At 38.0% G+C, this 26289-nt stretch overlaps 1 protein-coding gene across 1 annotated transcript in view; it reads right to left on the minus strand.

Moving 5' to 3' along the window:
- CATSPERB (cation channel sperm associated auxiliary subunit beta) overlaps positions 1-16716 on the minus strand; it is a 79343-nt gene extending 62627 nt beyond the window's left edge. The window contains exons 1-4 of the mRNA XM_025042115.1: positions 16381-16716; positions 5110-5182; positions 1432-1520; positions 642-782 (exon numbers count right to left, since the gene is read on the minus strand). Of these exons, the coding sequence (XP_024897883.1) occupies positions 642-782; positions 1432-1520; positions 5110-5182 (303 nt within the window). The 5' untranslated portion in view covers positions 16381-16716. The remainder of the gene's footprint in view (positions 1-641; positions 783-1431; positions 1521-5109; positions 5183-16380) is intronic.
- Positions 16717-26289: the final 9573 nt, after the last annotated feature.

Below are 26289 nucleotides of genomic sequence, written 5' to 3' on the forward strand. Positions count from 1 at the left end.
AGGATAATAGTCAACTAAATAGATGGTGCTAGCAGAGCTGGATATCTACAGGCAAAAGGATGAATGTGAACCCTGACCTCACGCCACACACAAAAATGTACTCAAAATGGATCAGTAACCAAATTTAAAAAGTCAAACTAGGAACTTTGTAGAAAACATAGGGGGTACACACTCTATAAATATTTAATTGTACAATTTAAGTTGGTGAATTGTATGGTATGTAAATCATGTCTTAATGAAAGTGTTATAATGAAGGTGAAATAAAAACATTTTCAAGGGGAAAAACTCCCAAAGAATTGTTGTCACTAGACCTACACTATAAGAAAGGCTAAAAGAAATTCTTCAGGCTGAAAGATTATGCTAGCAGATGACAATTTACATCTACAGAAAAGAATGAAAAGCAGTGGAAAGTGTAAATATGAAGGTAGATAGTGAAAAATCATTATGTATTTTTTTCCTTTCTTCTTTTAATTTCTTTAAAAAATATATGACTGTTTAAAGCGGCAAGTATAATACTGTATTATTGGTTTTAAACATATAGACATAATATTACTTGACTAGGCATTTTTGTAAAAAACACATCCTATAAAGAAGAGTATGCTTCTTGCTAACAACATCACAGAATAAATAAATGTAATTACCAAAGTTAAATTAAAGTGGAAGATGCCAGTATATGTACTATTTATGATTCCCAAGCTGGGAGCAAGTCCTCCTGATGTGAATGCACTCATAAATTCCCTTGAAGAAATCTCACTTTGGGGTTGGAAAATACACTGGATTTTCTTTAGAAAAGAGGAGGAAAAAAACAAACAAAACAAATAAGTAATGACAATTCAATGGAGAGAAACATAGTACATTAATTTAAAAGTGAAGAGAAATCTATGAAAAGCAGATGCTGCTAATGACTTCTATCTTTAGTAATTCCAGTCTCTAAGTAGGAAGAAAAGTCTATTTTGAAAAGCACACTTTCAGAACTCAGTAACCTAGTATGCTAGTATCAAAATAGGTTTCAATTCATCCTTATAAGAATTTTTCTGTCACAGAAATGGTTATAAAATTATTATACTTAATAAACATAGAATCAAAGACACATGCTATCGCATGTAGAAATCATTGTTTTATTAAAATTATTAGTTTGTGTCTAAACAAAGCAAAACATCATACTGCATTTTATTGGATATTTCCCAGCTTTGAGAAGGTATACGAAAATCACAAATGGTGGATTTTACTGAAATCCAACATGAGAAAGAATTTTAACTCATTTAGTTTTTCTAGTAGTTAAGATCATCCTATGTCTTTTGATTGGAGCATTTAACTCATTTACATTTAAAGTAATTATTAAAGGTATATGAAAAGAGTACAATATTAATGGTTTTATACATGGAGTTTAAAGAAATGTAAAGGTTGCAACATACTATTAGTGGACCTTACCAAGTCGTCTAAGGAAAGATACAACTTGAATATTTCATTCTTTTGGGGGAGTCCTTGGCTAGAACAAGTAAAGTACTTCTCTATATCACCTAAATAACACACAAAAAAATTATATATCTATATCTATATCGATCTATCTATATATCTTAGGTCACTACTAGAAGAATTTCCATTAAAAGAACCATAATTTTAAAACTGAAAACCATATTTTCAAAAGAATATAATTATATACTCTGGATAAAATTCAAATCTTCCACTGTTTTTAATTTTAAAGATACCACATGAGGACACTAAAAAGGAAGGTTTGACAGAACATTAAAATAAAAGATACCACATGGTGCAAATTTTTCAGAGGTGATCAAAAAAACAGTCCTTGACTCTTAAGCTTCTCAACCTCAGTGAGCCCATAAAAGGGACAGGAGTTGGAGACTGGAAAGAGAATTTATGTTTTAATAGAGAGCTTTTAATATGAAAGTGACTCCTCTACCCAAAAGAGTGGGTGGTTGGGAGGAAGACCCTTTCTCATCTGGATCTAAAGTAAATCTCTTATAAACAACATAGATTTGGACCCTGTATTTTTATCCATACTGCCAATCTCTGTCTTTTGATTGAAGAATTTAATCCACTTACATTTAAAGTAATTACTGATAAAGAGAAACTTCCTTCTGTCATTTTGCTATTAGTTTTCTATATGCCTTACAACATTTTTGTCCCTCATTTCCTGTATTACTCTCTCCTTTTGTAGTTAGTTGATTTTTATTTTTTGCAGTGAAATATTTAAATTCCTTTCTAATTTCCTTTTGTGTATATCCCTTCTGCTTAGCCTCTGTTCTTTTAAAGAGTTTATTCATTAGGCAATGGAGTGCGAATAAAGATTTCTAAGCAGAGAAGTGAATTGGACTTTAGAATCAAGTGATAGCTTTAAAAAATAGAACTGGCAGCATCGTCAGGTGTGGTCAAAGTAAGTGTATGAGTCGAACAGTACTTTGAAAACTGTTTAACGTTATAACCTCAAAATGTATGTTAAGCTGCATTGGTGATACTCGCATTGATATGTTTACTTAGAGGATTTTGAGCATCAAACTGTTATGTTGTACAAACAAGATGAATAACCTGCAATCATACTTTGAGCCAGACTCTGGGTTTATACGTCACCTTGTGCCATATGCTTTATTGTCTCCTCTTTAAAGAAGATGAAACCAAAACTCAGGAATATTAAGTTATTGCTCAAAGGTCCCCCAACTCACAGCAGTAAGTTAGATTAGAACCAAGATGTTTCTGTCCCTAAGGGCCATCTTCTCTTTATCCTGCTAGGCAATTTTTAAACAACTGAGCCCCTCTTTCTGACTTCCCTGCATGCAACCTGCACTCCGGCACCCCTGGAGTGCTCATGGGGTTCTCTCTTTTTCTAGTCTCTGCTTTGAATTTTAACACATTTTAAGATCTGGTTCAAATGGAAGTTTTTTTCTAAAACTTGTCTCAGCACTTTGGTAACATTTTGTGAATTACTCCCTTGAGTTAATGGGACCTTTCGAGCTTGGGCTACGAAAGGGTTGGCAGGGGAAAAACAGAAGAGAGAATGTGGCAAGAGAGAGAAGCAATTCCTAACCCTCCTGCCTTTGCCTAGAAATTCTCAGATTATGGCATTTTCTAAATCCTGTTTTAATAATGAAATACAAAAAGAGCTACTTTTTTGTGAGCCTCTGAAGGAAAGGCCTGACAGCAAAGTTACATTCTTAACAGTATGTGACGTTCAAAAGGATCATGATATAAAGGGAAACTACACGAGCGCCATCACTGATGAGATGTCTGCTCGGACTAGAATAGGAAAACCACTCTGGGACACAGAGACACACTATTTATGAAATTCACTCATCGCTCTATTCGTGGATACACAATTGCAGCAACTGACAAAGACTCTCCTCAACTAAACTTCAGTCAGGCACTAAGCCCTCTCCTCAACGAGGCTTCACCCTCCCTTGTTAGATCTGCATAACCATTTTTGCAAGAATCCTGCTAAGTCAGTTTAGAGAGAATCTCCATCCTCGATTTCTGACCACTCTCTGTATCTAATCGAACTCCTCATCCCCAACCATCCACCCAGGTGATCAGCCTGACCTGCCCTCCGCAAGAATTCTGCTTGGTCAGTTTAGCCCCCTATCTCTGATGTCCCTTCTTAGTAATTTTCCACCTACCAAACCTCCAACCCCAACTTGATCCTTGGCTGTAAAACCCCACTTCTCCAGGCTGTATTTGGAATTGAGCCCAGTTCTATACTGAGGTCTCTTTTTCCCCGTTGCAAGAGTTCCTAATAAAGTCTGTTCCTACAGTTTTAACTACTGTCCAGCTCTGGTTTTCTTTGTCACAATGAAGTTGAAGCCAGAAGCAGCAAAAACACTAAAGGACACTAAAGGATTAGGGTGAGTACAAACATGTTTTGCAGCAAACGTGAGTTTCGATGATATACAATGGCAAATTACTTTGAAAATTTGCCTAATTTAAAGATGAGTTAGAGATTTTTTTTTTCCCATTGCTAAAAAATAAAAGAAAAAAGTTTCTAAATTTTCTGATCTTTCTGAGACAGCAAATGTTTGTCAGGAATATGTTTCCTGGCGGAGATCTTCGAAAAAGTAAATCAGAACTTAAATCTGTCCTTTCAAATTAAAGGTGACATCTGAACAATAAACATGATATTAATACTTTTTTAAAAAAGTATGCTCTAGAGAAAGTATTTTGAATATCGGCAGCTGGAAATGTTTCCATTCCATTGCCATCGACAATTTTTTGATCGAGCATTTACCATGTGCTAGTATACCCAGTCCAGGATGCGACAGAATCTAAACAATCTACAAAGATGAAGGTGGATTTGCCTTATTCCTTGGACACAGTTTTCCCATCATAAGAGTCCTATTGCCTAATTTAATTCATGTGCGGTTGACCCTTGAACAACATAGGTTTGAACTGCATAGGTCCATTTATATGTGGATGTTATTCAATAAATATACATTTGGCCCTTCATATCCCTGAGTTTCACATCCAACCAAATGAGGATTGAAGATGGTACCTTCGATATGCCACTGGGAATCTGTAGGAGTGAAGAACAATTGCGTGCACTGTTCTATGCCATTTCATGTAAGAGACTTGAGCATGTGTGGATTTTCGTATTTGTGGGGAATCCATCTCCCACAGATACTATTACGTTTTGGGGGAGTCAAAAGTTATACACAGGTTTTTTACTTCATGGGGTTCAGCACCCCTAACCCCCAATGTTGTTCAAGGGTCAACTAGCTTCCTTTCAGAAAACTCTCTTCAGTCACAATCTACTGGCCTTATAATTCAGTTTACAATTCATACTACATGTAACTATTTGTGGAGGAAAAATAAAAAATATCTACTCGAATAATTAAAGTTTTGCAAAGATAAAGTTTTCCTTAAACATTAAAGATTCTATGACTTATAAGTGATGAAATATAATAAAATACAACTATGTATACACCTTAAGAACAATAGATTCACAACGATATTTTTAGAAATGTCTGAACTAGAGTACAATAGGGAAAACCGGAAGATAATGGAATGAAGGAGTGCTAAAGGAGAATATTTTAACTATTAGAGAGGAAAGGACATAAAGGACAGTGCCTAAGAATAACATGGAGAGTACGAGCGTCTGAAACTTACCTTTATTATATGTTATTCCTGATGAAAAATCAAACAGGTTCAAAAGTATAACGTATAAAAGTAGCAGTTCCATCTGTTGGAAGAAATAAGAATCATTTTCGTTCAGTGACTCTGAACATATTTTTGAGTTCCTTTGCTATAAACAACTGCCTAGTAAAGAAATCATCTCGTCCCTTAAGTTAAATGTTTCTCGTTACGCCACAAAAGCAGATGACATAACAGTGGACTAAGCTCCACATTTACTCCGTGGAGTAAAATATTAAAGGTATTTAGGAATATAATCAGTACACACTAAAGAGCTGTGGCTCAGGTTGTTCTTCAATATAGACAACTGCTGGACAGGTGGGATTAAATCTACGGTTGTGCAAAACAGAACCCGATTCGATAAAGACTCCGAGGACGGCTGTGCCTTAATCTGAGATTTTGACTGCTGCTCTGGGGAGAGACAATTTGCATGGATCCTGAGCATCCCTGCACATTCTTGCTGCATGCCATGGATGCGAGGCCCTGCCCACGCTTTACCCAGGCCTTTCCTCAGAGTTTTGTCTGCAGTGAGAAAACTTGAGGGATGAGGTTTTCTTCCCTGGAAATGAGCAGGCTTGTTTCCATGGTGAATTCTCCAAGCTTGTTTCCATGGTGTTCCTCTCCTGTAATACACTCAACTACTAGTGTAAGCAAGCTTCTGTTATGGGCTGAATTGTGCCCCTTCAAAAATTCATGTTGAAGTCCTAAACCCTATTACCTGAGAATGTGGTTGTATTTGGGGACAGGGTCTTGCCAGAAGTGATTAAGCTAAAATGAGGTCATTAAGGTGGGCTCCAATCTGACTGGTGTCCTTATAAGAAGGGGAAATTTGGACACTTGGACACTGGGAAGATGATGTGAAGACACAGGGAGAAGCCATCTACAAACCAAGGAGAGGCCAGGAACGAATCTTTCTCTCATGTCCCTCAGACCCTGCCAACACCTTGATCCCATACTTGGAGGCTCCAGAACTATGAGACAATAAATTTCTGTTGTGGGATCTCGTCTTGTCTGTGTGTTTGGCTACAGTGACCTTAGTAAATTAACGTAACATCCATAATAGATATTGACTCCATGGGACTCAGAGGTATGGGGAACTGGAGTGAGCATCATACCGATGCCCTGGCTACTGCTTCTGCCGTGAGTGATAAAGTCCTTGTCCCTGAATGAGGAGTCTCACATCTTTTGCCAGCATCCAAGAAACAGTAATAAATTGACTTACCAGTTGCAGGTAGAATAAAATCCATACGTTGTACAGCTCCTGACAACTGCTGAGTAAATTAAACTGATGTTTTTCCTCCCTCAGAATTGGTTTGCTTGATTCAATACATTTAATTGACAACAGAAAGCTCAAACATTTATGGATTTTTAAATTTACCATCCTTCTCACATGGTTAGGGGAGAATTTTTTTAAGTGTACTGTTTTTAGTCATCTGAGAAAACAACTTGTTTTCACAAAGTAAGAGGAAATAAATGGCTCATCAAAATTACATCACTGTGGCACTATGCTCAATGATATTTTGGGTATTAGAATGAACCCAACAATAAATGGAGAAGTTGCCACAAACTTGAAAACAGTGCTGTACCAGGAAAATCTTGTATTATTTTGCTAACCATTCAAATTCAGTGACGTCACACCATTATTAGAGAACACAGCGCTATTCCTCATCCCTGAAAAACTGACTGAAAAGTATTATACTTCCGGGCCGCAGTTTGGATGACCTGTTATTAAGTTATCCTCAAAGTTGTTCCAGTTCGATTCCTTCAAATAAATATGAAAAGATCTCTAATATCATTTGTGTGGATTTGGTTGTATCTATCTTTGACCAAAGTACTAAAAACTTACTTTGAAAGTCTTTCTAATGTTTTCATTAAGGAAAAGAAACCCGAGAGGACATAATTCAAGGGAGAGACAAGTAAGGACCTCTCTTTGGATTCTTTATGGCTTTGCTACTAGCTGCGGGTCCCCTTATTCTAGCAATTCAGCCTGTGTGTGTATGTGTGTGTGTGTGTGTGTGTGTGTGTCTGTATTTAAATCTAGAGATGGAATGTATTTTAGAGTCGATATATGAGGCATTCAGTAACATGTTCAAAGTCTGTTACTAGCCAGTGACAAAGCTGATTTAGAACCAAGCTCTCCATATCCAAGAGATCTAGTCAGCATCCAAAGATGCCACAAAATGAACATTTTAAAATGTGAAGATATTAAGTATACGATTAGATTTGAACTCTCACCAAAACTGCTAAATTTGTCCACCATAATTCTGCTCCATACATACATTAACCTCATGCTTCAATATTACAACTTTTCTCAGTTTGCTACTAGCCTCTTTCAACAATCATTTCATGGTTAGAGAAAAGGCATGGACTCTGGCCTAAGATCAGTTCTGCCCATTGAGATGTTTAATCTTTGGAAAGTTACTTAACTTCTTCGAGCTCATTTTCTATTCAGTGACATAGGGATAGCACTTCGCAGGGTCGTTGTGAGAATTAAATAAATAATACATTTAAAACATCTATGAGCTACTTTACCCTGAATAAGCCCTTAATAAATCCTAGCTATGAATCCATATCTTTATACACTGAAGCAACGTCTTTATCCACACGATCCTCCCCATCTCGCCCTCTAGCAGTTAAATCACCCCAGTTATCATTCCCATTTAATTACGGCTTTTATGTAACTGTTAGATATAAGTCACATACCTGGGAATTTTTTCTTCTCTGACACCAAATAAATTTTGATAATTGCTCCAGAGAAAGAACCTACCTCCTCCACCACAGGGTTCATTTGCAGTTACTCCATTATCGTGGGATAATTATATAGTATAAATTCATACTAGAGCAAGGTTTTTATTTCTTACTGTAAGTCCCTCTCAATGAGATGCCTGACTGTTTGCACTTTTATTTATTTATTTATTTTTTCCCAAGCTTTCTTCCACATAGGCTAAGAAAGAAGACCCCACATCGGGAGCTGAGTTTTCAGTTTACTAGTTCGGTCGTCCACTTAACTCTGGGACAGCCAATCAGCTGCTACCAAGTACGGAAGCCTGCTTAGAAAATCTCAAGAACAGGCAGTTAGAATTCCCATTAACTGCCTCCTTCAGAGCACCAAAGGTCATTTTCTTTGAAAATCTGTGAGAAATGGAGTTTCTCAAAACCTGCCATCTTTAATAGCACATCCATCTAGGAGGTTCAGAGACCTTCTTGAGACTATAACATACTTCGGTCATCAGGGGATGATAGACTGCCTGAAGAAAACCATAAATGCTAAGAGATCATGCCAACTGCGTACGATGAAGTTTAAGAGAAGAAAATCAGTTAGAGTGGGACTTAAAAACAAACTGAGAAGACCTTATTGACAGAGTAAATAAGCAATTACACAAAGTACAAGGACAGGAATGAGCTGAGCGTGCATGGGAATCTGTAGGACCAAATGATATGCCATCTGTTCTCCAGATTCATCGTTGTGTGAATGTCCTTTGTGGGGCTGATTATATCCACTCTGGCTGCCTTGACTAGTGAGCCAAGACTGAACCTTTCTGCCTTACTCAGTGCCCTGGCTACTCGTGAATGGTCACAGAGGCTAACAAATAATTTTTCAAACGATGCTAATAAAACCTGTTTTACACTCACATTCTCCTTCAGAAGTCCCTTCACGTGGCCATGTAGAACCTGCTGTACACTCATGTCATGAAAGATAGCTGTGTCTGGATTCAATTTATTCCCGGAAAACCCCATGTAAGAAATACCTTTCTCTCATCTTTTCTGGTGACCTCGCCCTAAAGAAGAAAGTCACTCCGCACTCTGAAATAACGCGCAGAACTCAACAAACTCTCTCTCCCAATAAAGACTCAGTTCCCAGAAACCTGGGGCTCTCTCTTTTGTTGCTGGTTTCCCACGAGTGAAGGTGACGAGGCTTTTGTATGGAAGCAAGTTGTAGTTCTGAGTCTCTTTAGCAACACTGTGATAAGCAGTTGCCCCACACTGCATCAAAATCGAACTCGCATGGTTGAAGTATACATTAATGGCCTACCCAGTGTGTAACTGGTACAATTAGGAACTGAAAATCTATGTGCTATGCATCACTCTTAGGAAGTTTCTTGATGATGTACGTAAGCAAAACAAAAGACATGGGACAAGAGGGCAGCCTAGAAAGTAAGTGGTCCAGATTGGAACAGGGTGACAGAGGGTTCCAGCTGGAGAAAAAAATTAAAAAAAAAAAAAGAAGAAGAAGAAAGAAACCCCGTGCAGTATGGAGTACGACTGAGAAGACAGAAAAACTTGAAGGTATTAAAGGCATGTTATTTTCTTGTCAATGAGAAAAAAACAAAAGGGCGTAAAAAAAAATCTAGGAGAAACAAAATGCTCTGCGATGATAATAAAAGATGGAACTCTCTAAGGAAAGTGTGCTTTACTTTCCTGTTTTACCTTTTTCATAAAAGTTATAGATACACATATAGTTTAAAGAGCTAAATCGCTCTACAAGTCTTGTTGCAAAAAACAGCAGGGCCTTGCATACTTCACCCCGCTTTCCCTTCTCAGAGACACTTTCGATCTTTCGCTTTGTTTTGGTTTACGTTTAGGCATTATCTACCAACTTTCCACAATGCAAGAAAAGGATTACGTCCTTTTTTCTCTGCTCTCCCAACACACATGCTCTCTTTCCATTCTCCATTATCCAACAGTGTTTGGGTCCATTTTTGGTCAAATTTTCTTTCCACTCCTATCTTCTATCCCTTTGTCATTTTAATTTTTCTAAGAGTTTTCCCCATTTTGTCTTCCAAATCTTCTAATTTTTACAAATTCTAGAATTCTTTTATTTTTTGATAATTCTGTTTTATTTTCAGAATTTTCCTTTTTATAGTCTATTCTTATTTATATAACAGTCTCCTCTTTCTGAGATAATTAATGATAGGGTGGTTTTTTTTATTTGTTTGTTTGCTTTTAATCTCCTTGCAAAGTTTGATTCCTGTAAATCATTTTTCCTTTTTAATTTTTTCTGGTCTCTTCCTTTCAGCTTTGAGACTTCTCCAAGATTTTTCATGATCCTTGGTTGTTTCCTCAGATTTAAAAACACAAATGCTAAGAAGCTTATTTGAGGCTCTGAATCCAAGAGAACGGTCTATCAGATGTGAAAAGAGAAGGAACAGTAGCATATTCTGGAGAAGTTGTTTCACTGAGGAACAATCTCAATGTATTTAGGACTTTTCTCTTTGGCTTCTCAAATTTCCCTGGGTCTTCCAATCTCTTTCCTAAAGAGTACAGGCCTGGCTACTAGCATTCTGGGGCGTCAGTCTTTAGTATTTAAGCATTTATTCTCTCCCCCTGTTTTCAGTGTGGTACCCCTTTCTCAAATGTGCTTGATTTTCACCAGTCCAGACAGCCTCTGTTTTATCCTCCAGCAAAAATAAACATCCAGCCTCTGTCTGGATGGGGGCAGGGCAGCTGCTAAGTGCAGAGTATTGGGGAGAGGATCTAAAAATTGTCTGCTGTTGGTATTCAGTCAATCCTACTTTTAGCCCCACTTTCACCTCCAGTTCAAGAATCTGCCAAGTACTGAGCTCTTTGGGGTTCTGCAGTACAATCCCATTGCCTCCAACCTTTCCCCAATGCCAGTTTACAATTTGGCTTACCCAGGTCTGCTAATCCAGTTACCACTGATCCATCTGCTTTCCAGCTTTCTAAATTTTGTTCCCACTGCCACTTCTCCAGGTCTCTCTTATGGGTTTATGTCACTTTAGAAATCTCTTCAGTGTTTATTTCAGTAGGAGAGTAGATATGTGTGTTCAAAACCAATAAACAGAAATCATGAATGTGTCATATATTTAAACATCATGAAATTGATGTAGGGTAGTAAAAAAAAAATTCATTTGATTTTAATGCTAGGAACATTCTTTTTTAAAAAAAATTATATATAATTGACATATAACATGCTAGTTTCAGGTGTACATCATAATGATTCAATATTTGCCTATTGTGAAATGATCACAGCAAGTCTAGCTACATTCCCTTTTTGATGGCCTATAGTTCATGACATTAAAGAAAAAATATAATCCTGTCACACTCTTCAGCCTGGAAACGAATAATATTTATACAATCTTTGTGGTGGACATAAGCCAGGGTGGCCTACGATGATCCATGTTCTCGTGTAATTCTGTCCCCCTGAGCGTAGGTGGGACCTGTGAATTGTTTCTAACCAATAGGATATGGCAATGATGATGACATATCACTCTTTTGTTTAGGTTACATTATATGACAAAGGTGATGGGATATTTACTCCTGTGATTATGTTTCATTACATAAGAAGAGAGATTTGCCTGCTGGCTTTGAAAAAGCAAATGGCCAAGTTGGAAACTGTGTGTGAGAGGGCCATGACAAGGAAATGCAAACAGCCATTAGGGTTGCTGCCAGCTAGTAGGAAGCACATGCCCTCCATGATATAGCCACAAGAACATAAATCCTGCCAACGATCTGAGCTTAGAAGTAAATCCTCCCCCAGATGAACGTCTGAATGAAAAATCAGCCCTGCTGACACCTGATTGCAGCCCTGTGGGATTCTGAACAAAGAACCAAGAGTCCGGACTCCTGTCCCCCGGAAACTGCAAAATAATACATGGGTGTTGTTTGAGCCCACTGAGTCTGTGGTGATTTGTTGTGTAGTAATGGAGAACTAGTACAGACCCTGACAAGTTCATTGAATGGCAAGTTGAGACTGCTACCGGCCAGTCTGACCTCTCCTGTCTCTGAATTAAAAGTGAAGAAGTTTACCGACTAGGATGTCTGATCTTGACAAGCAAGGGGAAACTGGGTTGGTACTGCACAAGGCGGGGTAAGCAGGAGTATACATGGTTTACGGGGGATCCCCCAGGGCATATTTTGGTACTCCCATGTGCTGTGATTAAAGTCAGTGGAAAACTACAACTCTATTCAGGCAGGACTGCTAATAGGCCAGACCTTTCAAGAATGAAGGTGAGGTCACCCCACCAGTTAAAAAAAAAACAAAAACAAAAACAAAAAAGAAAAACATGGTCAGATGAGGTGCTTGCTGAGGGCGAAGGAAATTTGAAACGGGTAGAAGAGAGTGGTTACAAATAACGACTGCGTGGCCAGCAGTAGAAATGAGGACTTTCACGGTCACGAGTATTTCCTCCTAATTTCAATATGAATATGTTTGTACAGATATTAACCCAATATTTCTGTGGCTTTCCATCTTATCTTCTTTTAAACATTTTTTAAGTTTAATTTCATTTTTTATTTTAATTTTTAATCATTTAATTGAAGAAATTATTTAAATTTTTTTTTCCCCGTCTACCTCTCTCATCCCCCCATCTTAACTACTAATATGTGTAAATCATGGTTAATTTTACATCTCAGTATTTAAGTCACAGTATATCAAAAGAGAAGACTGAACATTACCCAAGGACTCTGTTTCCTTTGAGAGAAAGGTTAGTCTGTTCATTTGTGCATGCGATAGTTGTGTCACGTTAGGTGGAAGTATGGTTTTGTTACTGCCTTTTTTGACATTAAGTATGATTGAAGCAGATGTGTATGGGTTCCAAGTTGACAAGGGGTGGGCTGTGAAAGCTTCCTGATGTGTCAGCTTGGCTACATTTCCCAGAGTTCCCTTTCTAGCATGTTTCTCATTAAGTTGGGCTTACAAGGGATATTGCCTCTCTAGTTGGAGGACACAGGGGAGGCAGCAACCATTTTGTGGAATCCACATACCTTCTCCTAGTTATTCAAGCAAACACTAATCTAAGTGATGCTGTGAAGGGATTTTGCAGGTGTAAAGACCCTAATCAGTTGACTTTAATGAAACAGATTACCCTGATGGACATAACCTAATCAGTTCAGAGGCTTCAAGCTTCAGCTCATGCCCATGGGTTCCAGGCTGCTCGTGAGTGTCTCTTTCTGATTGCCTGCCCTATAGACTCTAGGCTTGCTTTGCCAGCCCCAAACTGTGTGAGCCACTTCCTTACAACAAACAGTATATATATGCACATGTACATATATATGTTTATATATGTATATATATATACACATACATATATAAACAAATATATATATGTGTGTATGTGTGTGTATATATACATACACACAGGTAGGTAGATAGATGATAGATGATAGACAGACAGGTAGATATAAAATCTTCTACAGGTCCCGATTTTCTCACTGAACTCTGATACAGTCATAATAACGTAAATGCTATTTATTGGGTTCCAACATTTAAACTGAACTTACTGACAAAGCATAGGTTGGCAAATCAAGAAATAGAGTAGTCATCATATTTATAAAGCTATGGGGGGCAATCACGGCGAGAACACAGAAGCTCTCCTCTGCAGAGGAGGACCAAGGCAAGGACTCACAGCCTGGAACGACAGCTTTTCACTGTTAGATTTTGTACCACTACTTCGTTACCGTATGTTTGCATGTCTCCAGGTAAAAAGAAAGCAAATATTTTGGCAGCTTTTAGAAAATAAACAACCTCTTCCTCACCGGGGACAATATACATTAGTAAAGAGTAGAGACTCTACAGTTAGATTTCCTGGTTTCTTATTCTTGTGGTCTTTGTGAACTGTGTCACTTTGAAAAAGTTAGTTAGCATCTCTAAGCCTATTTCCTTATCTAAAGAATGGGATAATACTACTACTTATCCCACACGGCATACGAGTATGTGTGTGTGTATACATATATACACTTTCGCTTTCCCTTATTTAAAGTGGCTTACTATACACACCCTGTTATACTCTATACTTTTGAACCTGACAGTACACCTTGGAGCGCTTTCCTTATAGCTGTCGCATTCTTTTTTTGGTGGCTGCCTCTTATTCCATCGTGTGGACATACCGTAATTTACATAACCAGCCACCTACTGACAGGCCTTTCCGTCATTTCCAATCTTTCTCTATTACAAGAAATATTCTTGTCCGTGTCATTTCACTGAGGTGTAAATATAGCTATAAGATAAATTTCTGGGAATGAACTTGCTGGGTTAAAGAAAAAGTGCTTTAAAAATTTTGCTCTTATCAAACTGTTCATCACTGCTGTTGTGGAAATGCAGACTCCCACCACCAGCTTGCGAGTGCCGGTCTCTCCACACCCACCCACCAAGTGCTGTTATGTCCTGGGAAGTATCAGATTGTCATTGCATTTGCATTTCTCATATTACATACTTCCTTTTTCCCTAAACTGTTTATTCACAGGTTTTGCCCGTTTTTCTGGATTGTTGATCCTTTTCTCATTGATTTATAAGCATTTTTATATGTTAAGAAAAGTAGTCCTTTGTCTGGAAGGTAAATTACAAAACATTTCCTCCATCTGTCCTTTGTCATTTGACTTTTTTATGGTGATGTGATTTTTCCCTGAGGTTAAATAAGTGGATTTTCTCTTTTATCTTCTGGTAATTTATGGTTTCATTTTTTAATGCCACATCTTTGATTCATCTGGAAATCATTTTGGTATAATCTGTGAAGTAGAGATCCAACTTTTTTTTCCAGGTGGCTACTCAGTTTTCCCAACACTTTATTAAATAATCCTTTCTTTCTCCGCTGTTTTGAAATAAGACTTTTATTTAATTGCTATGTATACTTGGCTCTGTTTCTGGGTTTTCTAGTCTGTTCACTTGAATTGCTGATCCACTCATGTGCCAATATCTCATTATCTTACTTATTGCAGAACATGCTTTTAGTATAGTCAGTACCCTTTCACTTAGCACATTTTGTATAGTTAGTACTCTCTTTTCAAAATTTTCCTGGTAATTATTTCTTTGTCCACATGATTTTAGAATCAGCTTGTCCAATTTCAAACAAAAAACAAAAATACCCCATTAAGGTCGGTTAGATTAACTTAAGAAAAATTGTTATGACGATGTTGAATTTTCCTATCCAAATGTGGCAACACCTTAACATTTCTCTGAGTGTTCATTTTTGTTCTCTCCATGGTGTTTTACAATTTTCTTCATATCATTTCTGCATGTTTCATGCTGTCTTTCCTTTCTTTTCATCTTCTCAAACCTAGGCAATGGGATTATTTCTTCCATTTCTACTTCTAACTGGCGCTAGTTTGAATACATGAAATTGTTTCCGTGCTCTTGGCCTCAGTGGCCTTACTGAATTATTCTACCACGTAGCCATTCACTTGCTTCCGAGCGTCTACAAATATTGGTTTGATCTTTCTTTATAAAATTTTTATCGTTTACTGTTTATTTTCACTCCAGTCTAACGTAATGGTCAATACTTCCAGAAAAAAGATAGTTATGATGAATTCATCCTTATCTCATTCCTGACTTAAATGGTAGTGCTTCTAAAGTGCTTCTTCATTAAGTATGATACATTGTTAGTCTTCTGCAGCTCATGGTTGTTTGATTCTATAGTTGATGATCTGTTAACATCATTCAATTTGAGTAGGCTCAGTTTATCTCAGTTCATTAAACTTAGCCTGATTTTGAATCTAGATTCAGAGGTGGAAAGGCTTGATGGACAGTCAGCAGCTATGTGGGATGGTGGTGGTAGTATAAGATTTTTGAGAGTAACCACAAATGCAGATGACTGTAAACTCTGAAACACTGAATATAAAAATGGTATCAGGGTGAAGGCCTGATAGAAAGAATCATAGTAAAATAAAAATAGAACCAGTTCCTTAGCTCCTGGGGTTCATATTTAGACTAAAAACAAGATGGCTGTTAGGAAAATTACTAGGCAATATGTTTCTAGTAATTTCCGGAGCTTCTCAATCAGTTAGCTCTTCAGTTCTTCAAATGAAGAACTTAGAAGTCGCTAGGGGAAAAAAGATCACCTATAAAGAAATTATTGAAAAGACAAATGACTTTTCCTCAGTGATAATTAAGGCCAGGAGGCAATGGGAAAATGCCTCCAAAGTGTTGAGAAAAAATATCTGTCAACCTATAATTGTGTACCCAGCAAAACTGTCTTCCAAGAATGAGAGTGAATTAAGTCCTTTGCAGACAAAAACAGTGTTTACTGTCAAGAGTTCCACACTAAGGGAACTTCCAAAGTATGTACTTTGAGAAAGAAAAGGAACCCAGAAAGATGATTATAGGTACAAGAAGGAATGATGATATATGGGGAAATAAGAGAAAAGGAGTTAACTGAAAGGATATTGTTTGACTCACGGAATTGCTGGAAAGGCTCACCGGAGCCAAGATCACAGCTCAATATCATGCCAGAGATGAGACCATGAGCACATTGTTGCTGCTGCAACCAAAACCACCAAACACCTACTACTTACCACACGACCTCCGCTGGAACTGAGTGCTGGATTCAGCCTCTAGGAACCGGATATTGCTGAGATTCTCTGCTCCCCTTGCTTCTTATCATCGCGAGCTTCAGATTCAAAGTCCATGTGGATATACCTGACCAATCAAACCTAGGCCATATGCCTGGGCCCAAGCTGCACAGAAGGCTGAGATACCAACTCTGTGGCATTTGGGGTTCCATTTCACACCAAGACTCCTACGGAAAGATGTCCCAAACATAGGAATACGGGGCGGTGAACAACACAACACACCCGGCAAATCTACTACAGACAGAAACTTTAAAAATCAGACCATAATAATCAAAACTAAAAACCAACAAAATAAAACCAGAATTAAGGCAGAATGCCTTAAGATTTTTTAAATAGATCATTGTGAGTAGAGTCAGAGCCATAAATCAAGCGAAATATCTTATTTAAAAAACCACAGCTGGAGGCCCTCTGAAAGTAAAAAAACCCAGGCAGACATTACAGAGTGAAGTTTCAGGGCGAATCCTTCTGTTTGTGCCAAAGTACTATGCCTATCCAGGCTCTAGCTTTAAATATCACACAGGTGCCAATGACTCCAAAATTTACATTTCCCACCGGGACCTTGTCTCTGAACTTCTAACTCGTATATATTCAGCTGGTCTCTTGAATCCCTAAACAGATGGCTCATATTTCAAATTTAACATGATCAAAATGGAAGTCTTCATCCCGCCCCTGGTGCTCCCCCGTCTCCTCCCCTAGCACTTCCCCCATTTTTTTATCTCCCCAGGAGTATAAATCGAAAATTTAGAAGTCACCCTTCTCTGTCTCACCTTTCCATCCTGTTGGCTGACTTGTCCAGTGGATTGTACCTCCCAAATTGGTCTCAATTCTCTCCATTCCTTTCCATGTATAATGCCATCGCCCTACCCAAAGCTATCGCCTTCTCTCAAATAAACCACTACATCGATTTCCTGACTTCGCGACTCCCATTCTAAACCTCTATTCTCTATAGAGGAACAGCAGTTATCTTTTTAAAAACCTGTATCAGTAGCTTCCCGCTGTACTTTGGATAAAATAAGAATCCCTAACCAAGGAGGCCATTTATTAGGACCTGGCCCCTACTGTATTTTGTATTTCTCCAGCTTCATTTCATGCCACCTTCATTCTCCTCTCCTTTAATCACTATCTCCAGCCACCCAAATTAGCCTTCTTGCAATTCCTTAAACACATGAGGAATGGAAAATCCTTTTTCCACTTCAGAGATTTTCCGTATTTAGCCTCTGCCTAGAGGCTCTTCCCCTAGGTCTTTGCAGGATTTACTTTCTCAGTGTTCAGATTTCAGCTTACATGTCACTTTCTCAGACAGGTCTTTTTGATCACTCCAGTAATCTAAAGTACATGGTATCTCCCTTCAATCTACTTTTTTCTTTATAGTACTCATTATGTAGGTTTTAAGACAAATTCGGCATTACACAGCATGAGTTAAAGATAGGCTCTGTTGGAGAAAGAGAAAACTTACAAGTAAAAGGCCAAGACCAATGAGAGGAAAAAATGTATAGGTACCCCATTCCCTTCCTACAAAAACCACCGTACTGCTGGGCTTTGCTTCTAGTAGGGAAATGATGAGCCCCCTGCTAGTCTCCCTGTTTATAGAGCCTTAACTTTATAGCAATACACAAACCACTGGATGGCGTGTAGTCTAACTTTGGCAGCCAGGCAGGCTGTTTACTGAAGTTGTCTGAATGACGGGGTCGCTGCAAAGTTGTAATCACTGCACCTGAGCTGGATAATTCTGGGATACGATCCACACTATCCTAAGAGCTCTCTTGTGGAACTGAGCTAAAACCACCTCCCTGGAAGTGAGCCCGCTTTTGTATCCTTCTTCTCTTCCCTTCTCTATCTCTTTCCCAGCTGCCCTACCAGCATTTCCGGAGAACACTTCCTAATAATCCATTTTTATACAAATCTTCATCTCGGGGTTACATTTCAGCGAACAACCCAACGGAGACTTAAGGAGAATTACAGTTTCTATGCACACATTATGGAGTAGGTTACTAAATGGTTGGCTGTGCCCTAATGAAACCCATGTAGTTGGATAACATGGCAGGGAGTCCATTAGCAGGGAGTCCAGAAAGCATAGTATGGTAGGAAAAGAAACTGAAAAGTTAGGGACCTAAGTCATCTCTGAGACTAAGGAGTCATGAGATCCTAAGTAAATCACAGCTATAGGAAAAAGAGAAAACATAAATTAGATAATTGCTAAGGCCCTTTCTCTAACATTCTATTTTGTGTTAGAGCAGTGGCTCTCAACCAGGGGCAATTTTTCCCCCTAGGGGACATGTGGCAATGTTTGGAGACATTTTTCGCTGTCATATGGAGGACGGGGTGTTACTGGCATCTAGTGAGTAGACATTTTTCACTGACGGGGTGTTACTGGCATCTAGTGAGTAGAAGTCAACGATGCTGCTAAACATCCTATAATGATCAGGCAAGTCCCCCAGGCCCATCACATCCAAAATGTTGACAGTGCTGAGGTTAAGAAATCTTTTACAGAGACAGATGTTAACTGAAGGAATTCCTGATGTTTAGAATTTAACACAAATGAGATAATGTATTGTTGAAGGGGACTGGATTGTAACATGGTCTCTAAATGCATCCTTACAAACAGCAAAGACAACAGATGTCTTTCTATATAAGATTTGGAAGGGCTTATTCCAAACAGATCGTGAAGTGCTATGTGGCAGAACTAAGAACCTATGCAGGAGGAGAGCAACGGCCTGAATCTAGCAAGTTGGACGTTATATTGAAGAATCAACCCTCAGCCAGCCACATATTGGCATTTACATATTCTATAAGTACAAAGCCCTCTCCCCTGCAATCACCGAAGAAACTGGATACGACTTTGGCGGGGAGCGGGGCACGTTTTCTCCTCTAAACATTTTCCTGGAGTGAAAAAGAAAAAGTTTTCCCACATCAGGTAAGAGAGAAAACTATGTATAGCTAGCTGGCTTATCTGAGTTGATAAAAAAAATTTAAATGTACAACATGTTTGCTTATGAATCTCGTTTATTCATGTGGCAGGTGGTAAGGTGATGCCATACTTAACATTGACTTCACATTCCTGTCCGGCCCAAACTTCTCACACCTTTGTTAAACAAAGAGCTGGCAGTAAAATCCAACATGTTGCATAACTAGCCAATGTCACATACTGCTCACGAAACCCTACACTCCCAACAGGAAATTCCAACAGGAATGCAAGGATTTCTGTTTCATTATCAGAAAAGTACTCTGTTCCAGAAACCACAACAGCAAGGCCAAAATAAAAACATTCACTTCTAGATTGTCAATTTCTTTCAAAGTGATTTAAGAACTTATAATTTTTGAAGTTCTGACATAATAAATCCTCTCGTCTTTGATAATGATACATTGAAATGTACATCAGAAAAATCTTCTAAGGTGCTGAAAAGTTTGAAAGACTAGCTGCTGACAGAAAACATAGGGTGACAACTGCGATGGAGCCCCAAGTTTTCATTTGGCTCCTGTGATGGACAGCCTACATCCTGACTTCACCCACGTCTTGCTCATCAGGAATCAGGCAAGGAGAGGCATGTTCTCCCTCTGGTACCTTTGGTAGATCTCACCATTAGGAGAAGGGCCTAGATGAACACCTCAAGGACCTATGACTACCTGTTATCAACTGACAAACCAATACATGTTTCATAGAAATGTGGAGATTTGGCTTTTCAGATTCAAGGTCTCAAAGTTGAGTATTTGTTCTCAATAATACAACTGCCCATGTTTTAATCAGCAGCAAACATTTTAAGCTGGGATTCACACTACTAACAGTTACTAACTGCAAAAATTTAAAACTACACAGCAATGATTTTTTTTAACCCATATTATCACACCTTTCATCTCATGGGAACACTGCATATCATGAAAGAGAATGAAATTAACATTTATTGAGATTTTACTCCAATATTCCAAAATATTTACGTAAAAATGCACCTACTCTTGAGGGGGGGCAACTGAGGTTACCGATTCAAATGAAGGCTATTTTACTGCCACTTGTGGCATTTAAGAAATAATAACACATTTATAAACGAGGTTTTATTTCGTCAGTTTGACATGTCGATCGTTATTTGATTTAGAGTAAGAAGTCAAGGCAAGGCATACCCTCATAGTAAGATATGTTTCTTTTCTAGTCATATAAAAACAACCTCATTTCATTACTCAAAAAGAAAAGACAAGGAAGTGAATGAATATAATTTAACTAGGTAGCTTTCTAATCAGTTAAGTAATGGTTAAACAATATCTAAAACATACTTATTAAAGGAACAGCTTCTAGTAGCAGACCGTAGAGCAAAACTCCTACCTTGACTGCTTTAAGACTATTATCAATAAATAAGGCAAAGATATAACAAAATGACTATTACATTTTGATATAAAGACATAGGCCTATTACCTGGATAATATTTGACATCTCAGTATTTCTTTCCTTTTCTATAATTGAAATTGGCAGTGACTTATAAAGTTTTTACACCTTCTAAAATGATTTTAACCAAAATATAGCATTTAGCACATTATCTGGAGATATAACAGGTACTTGATGTTTGATGAGTTAAAGATCACTAAACATGATTCAGTTGTGTCACTAATTAGCTGATAAATCTATGCAACATTTACTTTGGACTCCAGTTTTTGTTATAAAATGTTCATTTTGCCTCTAAGTTTCTATGGCTCTAAGATCAATCAATGGGCTAAATAATGATATTTTAAAATAGGGATTATAATGTGAAATTTTATGCTTACGTTAAATGTCCTCGATCACTGAGAAAAGGGATGGGAAGAGGGGGAAGGAAATTGTCTTAACAATAGTTCATGTAGAGAAAAAGACAGTTGTTTAATTGCAAGTGCAAAGAGTGATAAAATGGGGTAAAATGAAATCGTGGGACACATTACTACGAGTACAGCAGCTAGACCACAGAGAATAATCTCGTTGTAAGTGCTACGAGCTAGTCAAATCATATCTAGAATTCAGTATAACTGCAAACCAGAAATGCTGCAATTTTATTTTATGGAATTTATTAATTTTATAAAATAAGGTATTTCAAATGTTTCTTCAAAAGCAAAAGTGGCATAGCAACTGACAATATTAATGCAGGCATCCAGGCCCTAAAGCCAAACGGGTTAGGGTGAGAAGAGGGATGGATTAACGGTGAATTTATGTTGACTTAGAAGGTGCTTTTTTGATGATTAAATTGGTGAACTTTGAGTAAAGCAGATTGCCCTCCACAACGTCTGCAGCATCGGCTCTGCAGCATCGGCTCTCCTGGGTCTCCACCCAGTGGCCATTGGGCTGGAACTGTACCGTCTGCTCTCATTGGTCTCAAGCCTACCGTCCTACACTGCAGAGGGTGGACTTTCCAGGATCCATAACTGTGTGAGCTGATTTCTTATAATTTATACATACATATTTATATGTAATAAATTACTTTAATTCTAAATTAATTTTAATTATTAAATATAGTAATAAATTGTTAACTATATAAACTATTTTATGATGTTATGTTAATTCGTAATAATGAACTATTACCACAAATATCAAGTATATACATCCTGTTGGTTCTGTTTCTCTAGCAAACCCTAATACAGATGATTTCCTGGAGAAAGAGATTCTAAGCTGAGCCTCTTGCGATACATAGCAATCAGGGAGGTGAAGTGGGGGAAAGAAGAGGAAGCACTAAGATGTTGTAGGCAATGGAAAACATAAGCACAGCCCAAAAGGGAAAGAATGTTTATGAGGCACCCACATGTAAAACGCAAGACCTAAGCTAATGATAGCAGGTATTTGGACTTTATCAGTCTGCCTTATTCTGTACCCTGAGAAAAAGAGAAATAAGCATTCCCAAAAATATGGATTTACATATCATCAAATTACTTCTCTTTTTCTCAGGTCAGGCTATTTCAAAAGCCTTATGGCATATAATTAATCTCTCTTAGTTAATATTAACTATGGCTATTTAACTTGAGTCACATCAAATTGGAAGATATCCAACCATGAATGGTCATTCTGTTACCCAAAAGTTGGCTGAGCACTTCTTCCCAGCACTTTCTCCTAGACGTGCACGTGAGGCAATATATAAATACATGCCAAATAAATGAAAAATGAAAAATTGTAAATGACCGGCACATAGAGCTAAGAAAACAGAATTACAGTCTTCTCTGGATCCCGCATATGATAGATACCCAGGATATAGTAACTGATCTGAAAGCTACATTTACCTGGAGTAATTTTAAGTCATTTATCTACATAAGATAAACCATTTCTCAAGCACTTACAATTTTCTTTGGGTGTGGGCACTCACCTCTTCAGATGGACATGATTACAGTCATGATTGACGGACTCGGTGATGGTTAAGTGATGTCCTACTCCTGTTTTCTCTCCGTGCCTGGAATTTAGAACTTTGTATATATTTGTTTCCTCATTATTAACCTACCTCCATGGTGAAATTATTTGAAATTTTAACAGATACAGCCTTTTCCATAAATGTAAGCTTCCAGCTGTTTTTTATAAGTATACCTCTCTCCCTACCGACACATAAAATTACTGATGGTTTCTGTAATTGTGACTATATCCTAAAGAAAGTGAGTAAGCAAAAAGGTTAATCTCAGATTAAGGAAATTCCTCAGTAGCTTTAGCTCTGAGAACTTGTAACTTTTCTAGCAAACACTGCTGTTAATGCTAAACTGATTTTGATCATCCTGCCATGTTGGTTAATAATGCGGATGATAAATTGCTTTCAGGTAACTTTCAGTACCGCCACCCCACAAAAGGGGTAAACGCAGCACCGAGTGAAGGAATCTCTTTACTTAATATTTCGGTAATGTTGTGAACGAATATTCTCAAAATGAAGAAACTCTACTTCTAAATCTTGCAGAAAATATTGTGATTGTACAGAAAGTCTCCGTAAATCTTAAAACATAATCCCAATACAAGACTATATGTCTTTCACAACAGCTGTACACCATACGTGGAATGAAAAATAATGTTTCTCATTATTTTCTTCCTGAGGCAGAAAAATGATAGAACATGGTTACCTTCAGATAAGTAAACTAAGATGCCACATAGTATCAGTATTACACTTTTAATGCTTTCAAATGGCCCTACAACAAAAATGGAAATCTTGCTAGAAAGCTGAGGAGCACGCAAAGACAGAGACAGGTGTTTTATAACAATTTCCCTATTTCTTTGGAAAACAGATCACCATTCGGACATGCTGAGCTCTAGTCATCCAAATCCCAAACCGACAAATTCTTGGTATACGGATTCACAAGGATGACGATGAGCTGGGATGTGCATGGACAAGCTGGATTGGAATTCTGCACTTATCAATTTCTCTTGCCTTCCTAGTCCTGTGAAGCTTCCCAACCACACACGATACAAACCCTGTCTAGTTCCCTTACTCTTTAAATGACAGTGCTATATTTTCCTTCACATCTCATTCAGTGCTTAAAGCTGCCCCAGCTCATGCAGCAATAAATGATTCAAAAGTTCCTCAGAAATGAAGAACCATGTTTTTAAAGGGAGGGAGTAATCAACTATGTCAAATACTTCAAATGCTGTTGATAGAGCAAAAACTACAGACCTAGAGACTTCATTCATGGATCACCAAACATACATCTATAAATTACCAAAGAATGGGGGGAATTCCTAAAGCTGCACTTCAGATGACCTGAGTATGTCGGGGAGACATCATAAAACGTGATTATAACTTAACAGGCTGAAACTTCATGAATTAAACGATAACTTGCCTGGCCAAAGACTCTATGTGGGAATGATTAAGATGAAATAAAAGAAGAGCGAAAGTCGAAGAGGCAAAATACACTGTGTGAGTCCTGCACCCTCCAGGAGAAGGACACTAAGTACAGGCATCAGGCAGTGAGGATCTGCAGCCGTCTCCTGTCTGGGAAGGATGCTGACGGCCATAGCAGAGCCTGGACAATGCCTCTGTCTACAATCCACTTCCCTTTGCTTTGATTTCATGCTCTCTAAACAATGATTTGGCTTCTAAAGTTCAATCTCGTAGGTGCCTTGACACAAAACAGAGATGGATCGTGGAGGCAGACGTAAATATTTGTCATTGGAAGGGACTATCCTCCCTTTTTAAACTAGTAAACTGGTATTGCACTGTGTACATGAGCCTTTGGAAAGTTCTGTTAGCTACGCCAATTCCCCTCGTTCATTAGTGTTCTGATGGAATGGAAATTCAAGCCTTGCAAACTGTGGGCCCAGATACTGCACTCGGAAACTTCATCCGGGTGAAGCTGCCCCCCTCGGTCTTGGTCTCAAGTTATGCCCACGTCGCTTCTCAAACAACAACCCAGTTTATCTACCATCTTGTAGAAGCAACAACAATCACTCAAGGTCCTGAAAAGAGCTATTTCTATTCTATACTGCAATAATTTGAGTGATTAAATCGATGTTTTCCAAATGCGGACCAAAGACCAAAAATTAACACTTTCCAACATCCTATTTTAAAAATAGAATGTATGTACCTAGTGTAGGTACCTTACTCCGAGGACATGAAACAATCTGCACAATATTCATAAGGAAGAAGCACTCCAGAAATGTAAAAGGACAGATTACATTTTAATGTGTGAACCGCCTAAAGACAAAACAACATAGCCTAGGATTTGGCAATGTTTCTTGGCTATGACACCAAAGGAACAGGCCATAAAAATAAAAACAGACAAACTGGACTTCATAAAAATCTTAAAAAAATAAAAATATCGACAGAGTAAAAAGACAGCCCACAGAATGACAGAAAATATTTGCAAATCATACATCTGATAGGGGATATTAAAATCCAGAACATACGGAGAACTCCTAACCTAACGACAACAAAACCCAATTCAAAAAAGGACAAAGGACTTGAAGACACATTTCTCCAACGAAGATATACAGATGGCCAATAAGCACATGAGAAGATGCTCAACATCACTATTCTTTAGGGAAATGTAAATCAAAATTACAATGAGATACCTCCCCACAGCGATTAGGATGGCTATTAGCAAATATATATATTTGTAACATATATATATATGTAAGTGTTGGTGAGGATGTGGAAAATTTGGAATGCTTGTTGTTCCCACCCTGTTGGTGGGAATGCAAAATGGTACAGCGACTGTGAAAATCAGTATGGTGGCTCCTCAAAAAATTAAAAATGGAATTACCACATGATCCAGACTTCCACTTAGGAATATACACACAAAAGAATTGAAAGCAGGGTTTTGAAGAGACATTTGTACACCAGTGCTTGAAAAGCATTATTCACAATAGCTAAAAAACATGGGAGCAACCCTGGTGTCCATTGTTGATGGAACTGATAAGCAAAATGTGGCATCTACATACGACAAAATATTATTCAACCTTAAAAAGGAAGAAAATTCTGACATATGCTCTAATGTAGACGAAACTTGAGGACATGAAGCCAAGTGAAATAAACCAGTAATAAAAAGACAAATCCTGTATGATTCCACTTACATGAGAGACCGAGAGTAGACAAAATCAGAGGGATGGGAAGCAGAATGGTGGTTGCCAGGGCCTGGGGCTGGGGAGGAATAGGAATTTCTTGGGTATTACAAAATGGGAATGTTATGGAGATGGGTGGTGGCAATGTCTGCAGAACTTTGTATTTGATGCCACTGAACCATTCACTTAAAAATGGTTAAGATGGTAAATTTTATGTTATGTGTACTTTACCAAAATAATAAAAAAAACTGAACTCCCCCCCACACAAAACTGATAGCCTGGGTATGTGTATGAACTTCACTACGGTCTACCTACTTCGTGAATTCTATGAGAGGTATAACAAAATCACTCAGAGGGCTTTTTTCAAGACTCTTAACCTG

Source organism: Pteropus alecto, unplaced genomic scaffold (genome assembly GCF_000325575.1).
Source record: "Pteropus alecto unplaced genomic scaffold, ASM32557v1 scaffold8, whole genome shotgun sequence".
NCBI lineage: Eukaryota > Metazoa > Chordata > Mammalia > Chiroptera > Pteropodidae > Pteropus > Pteropus alecto.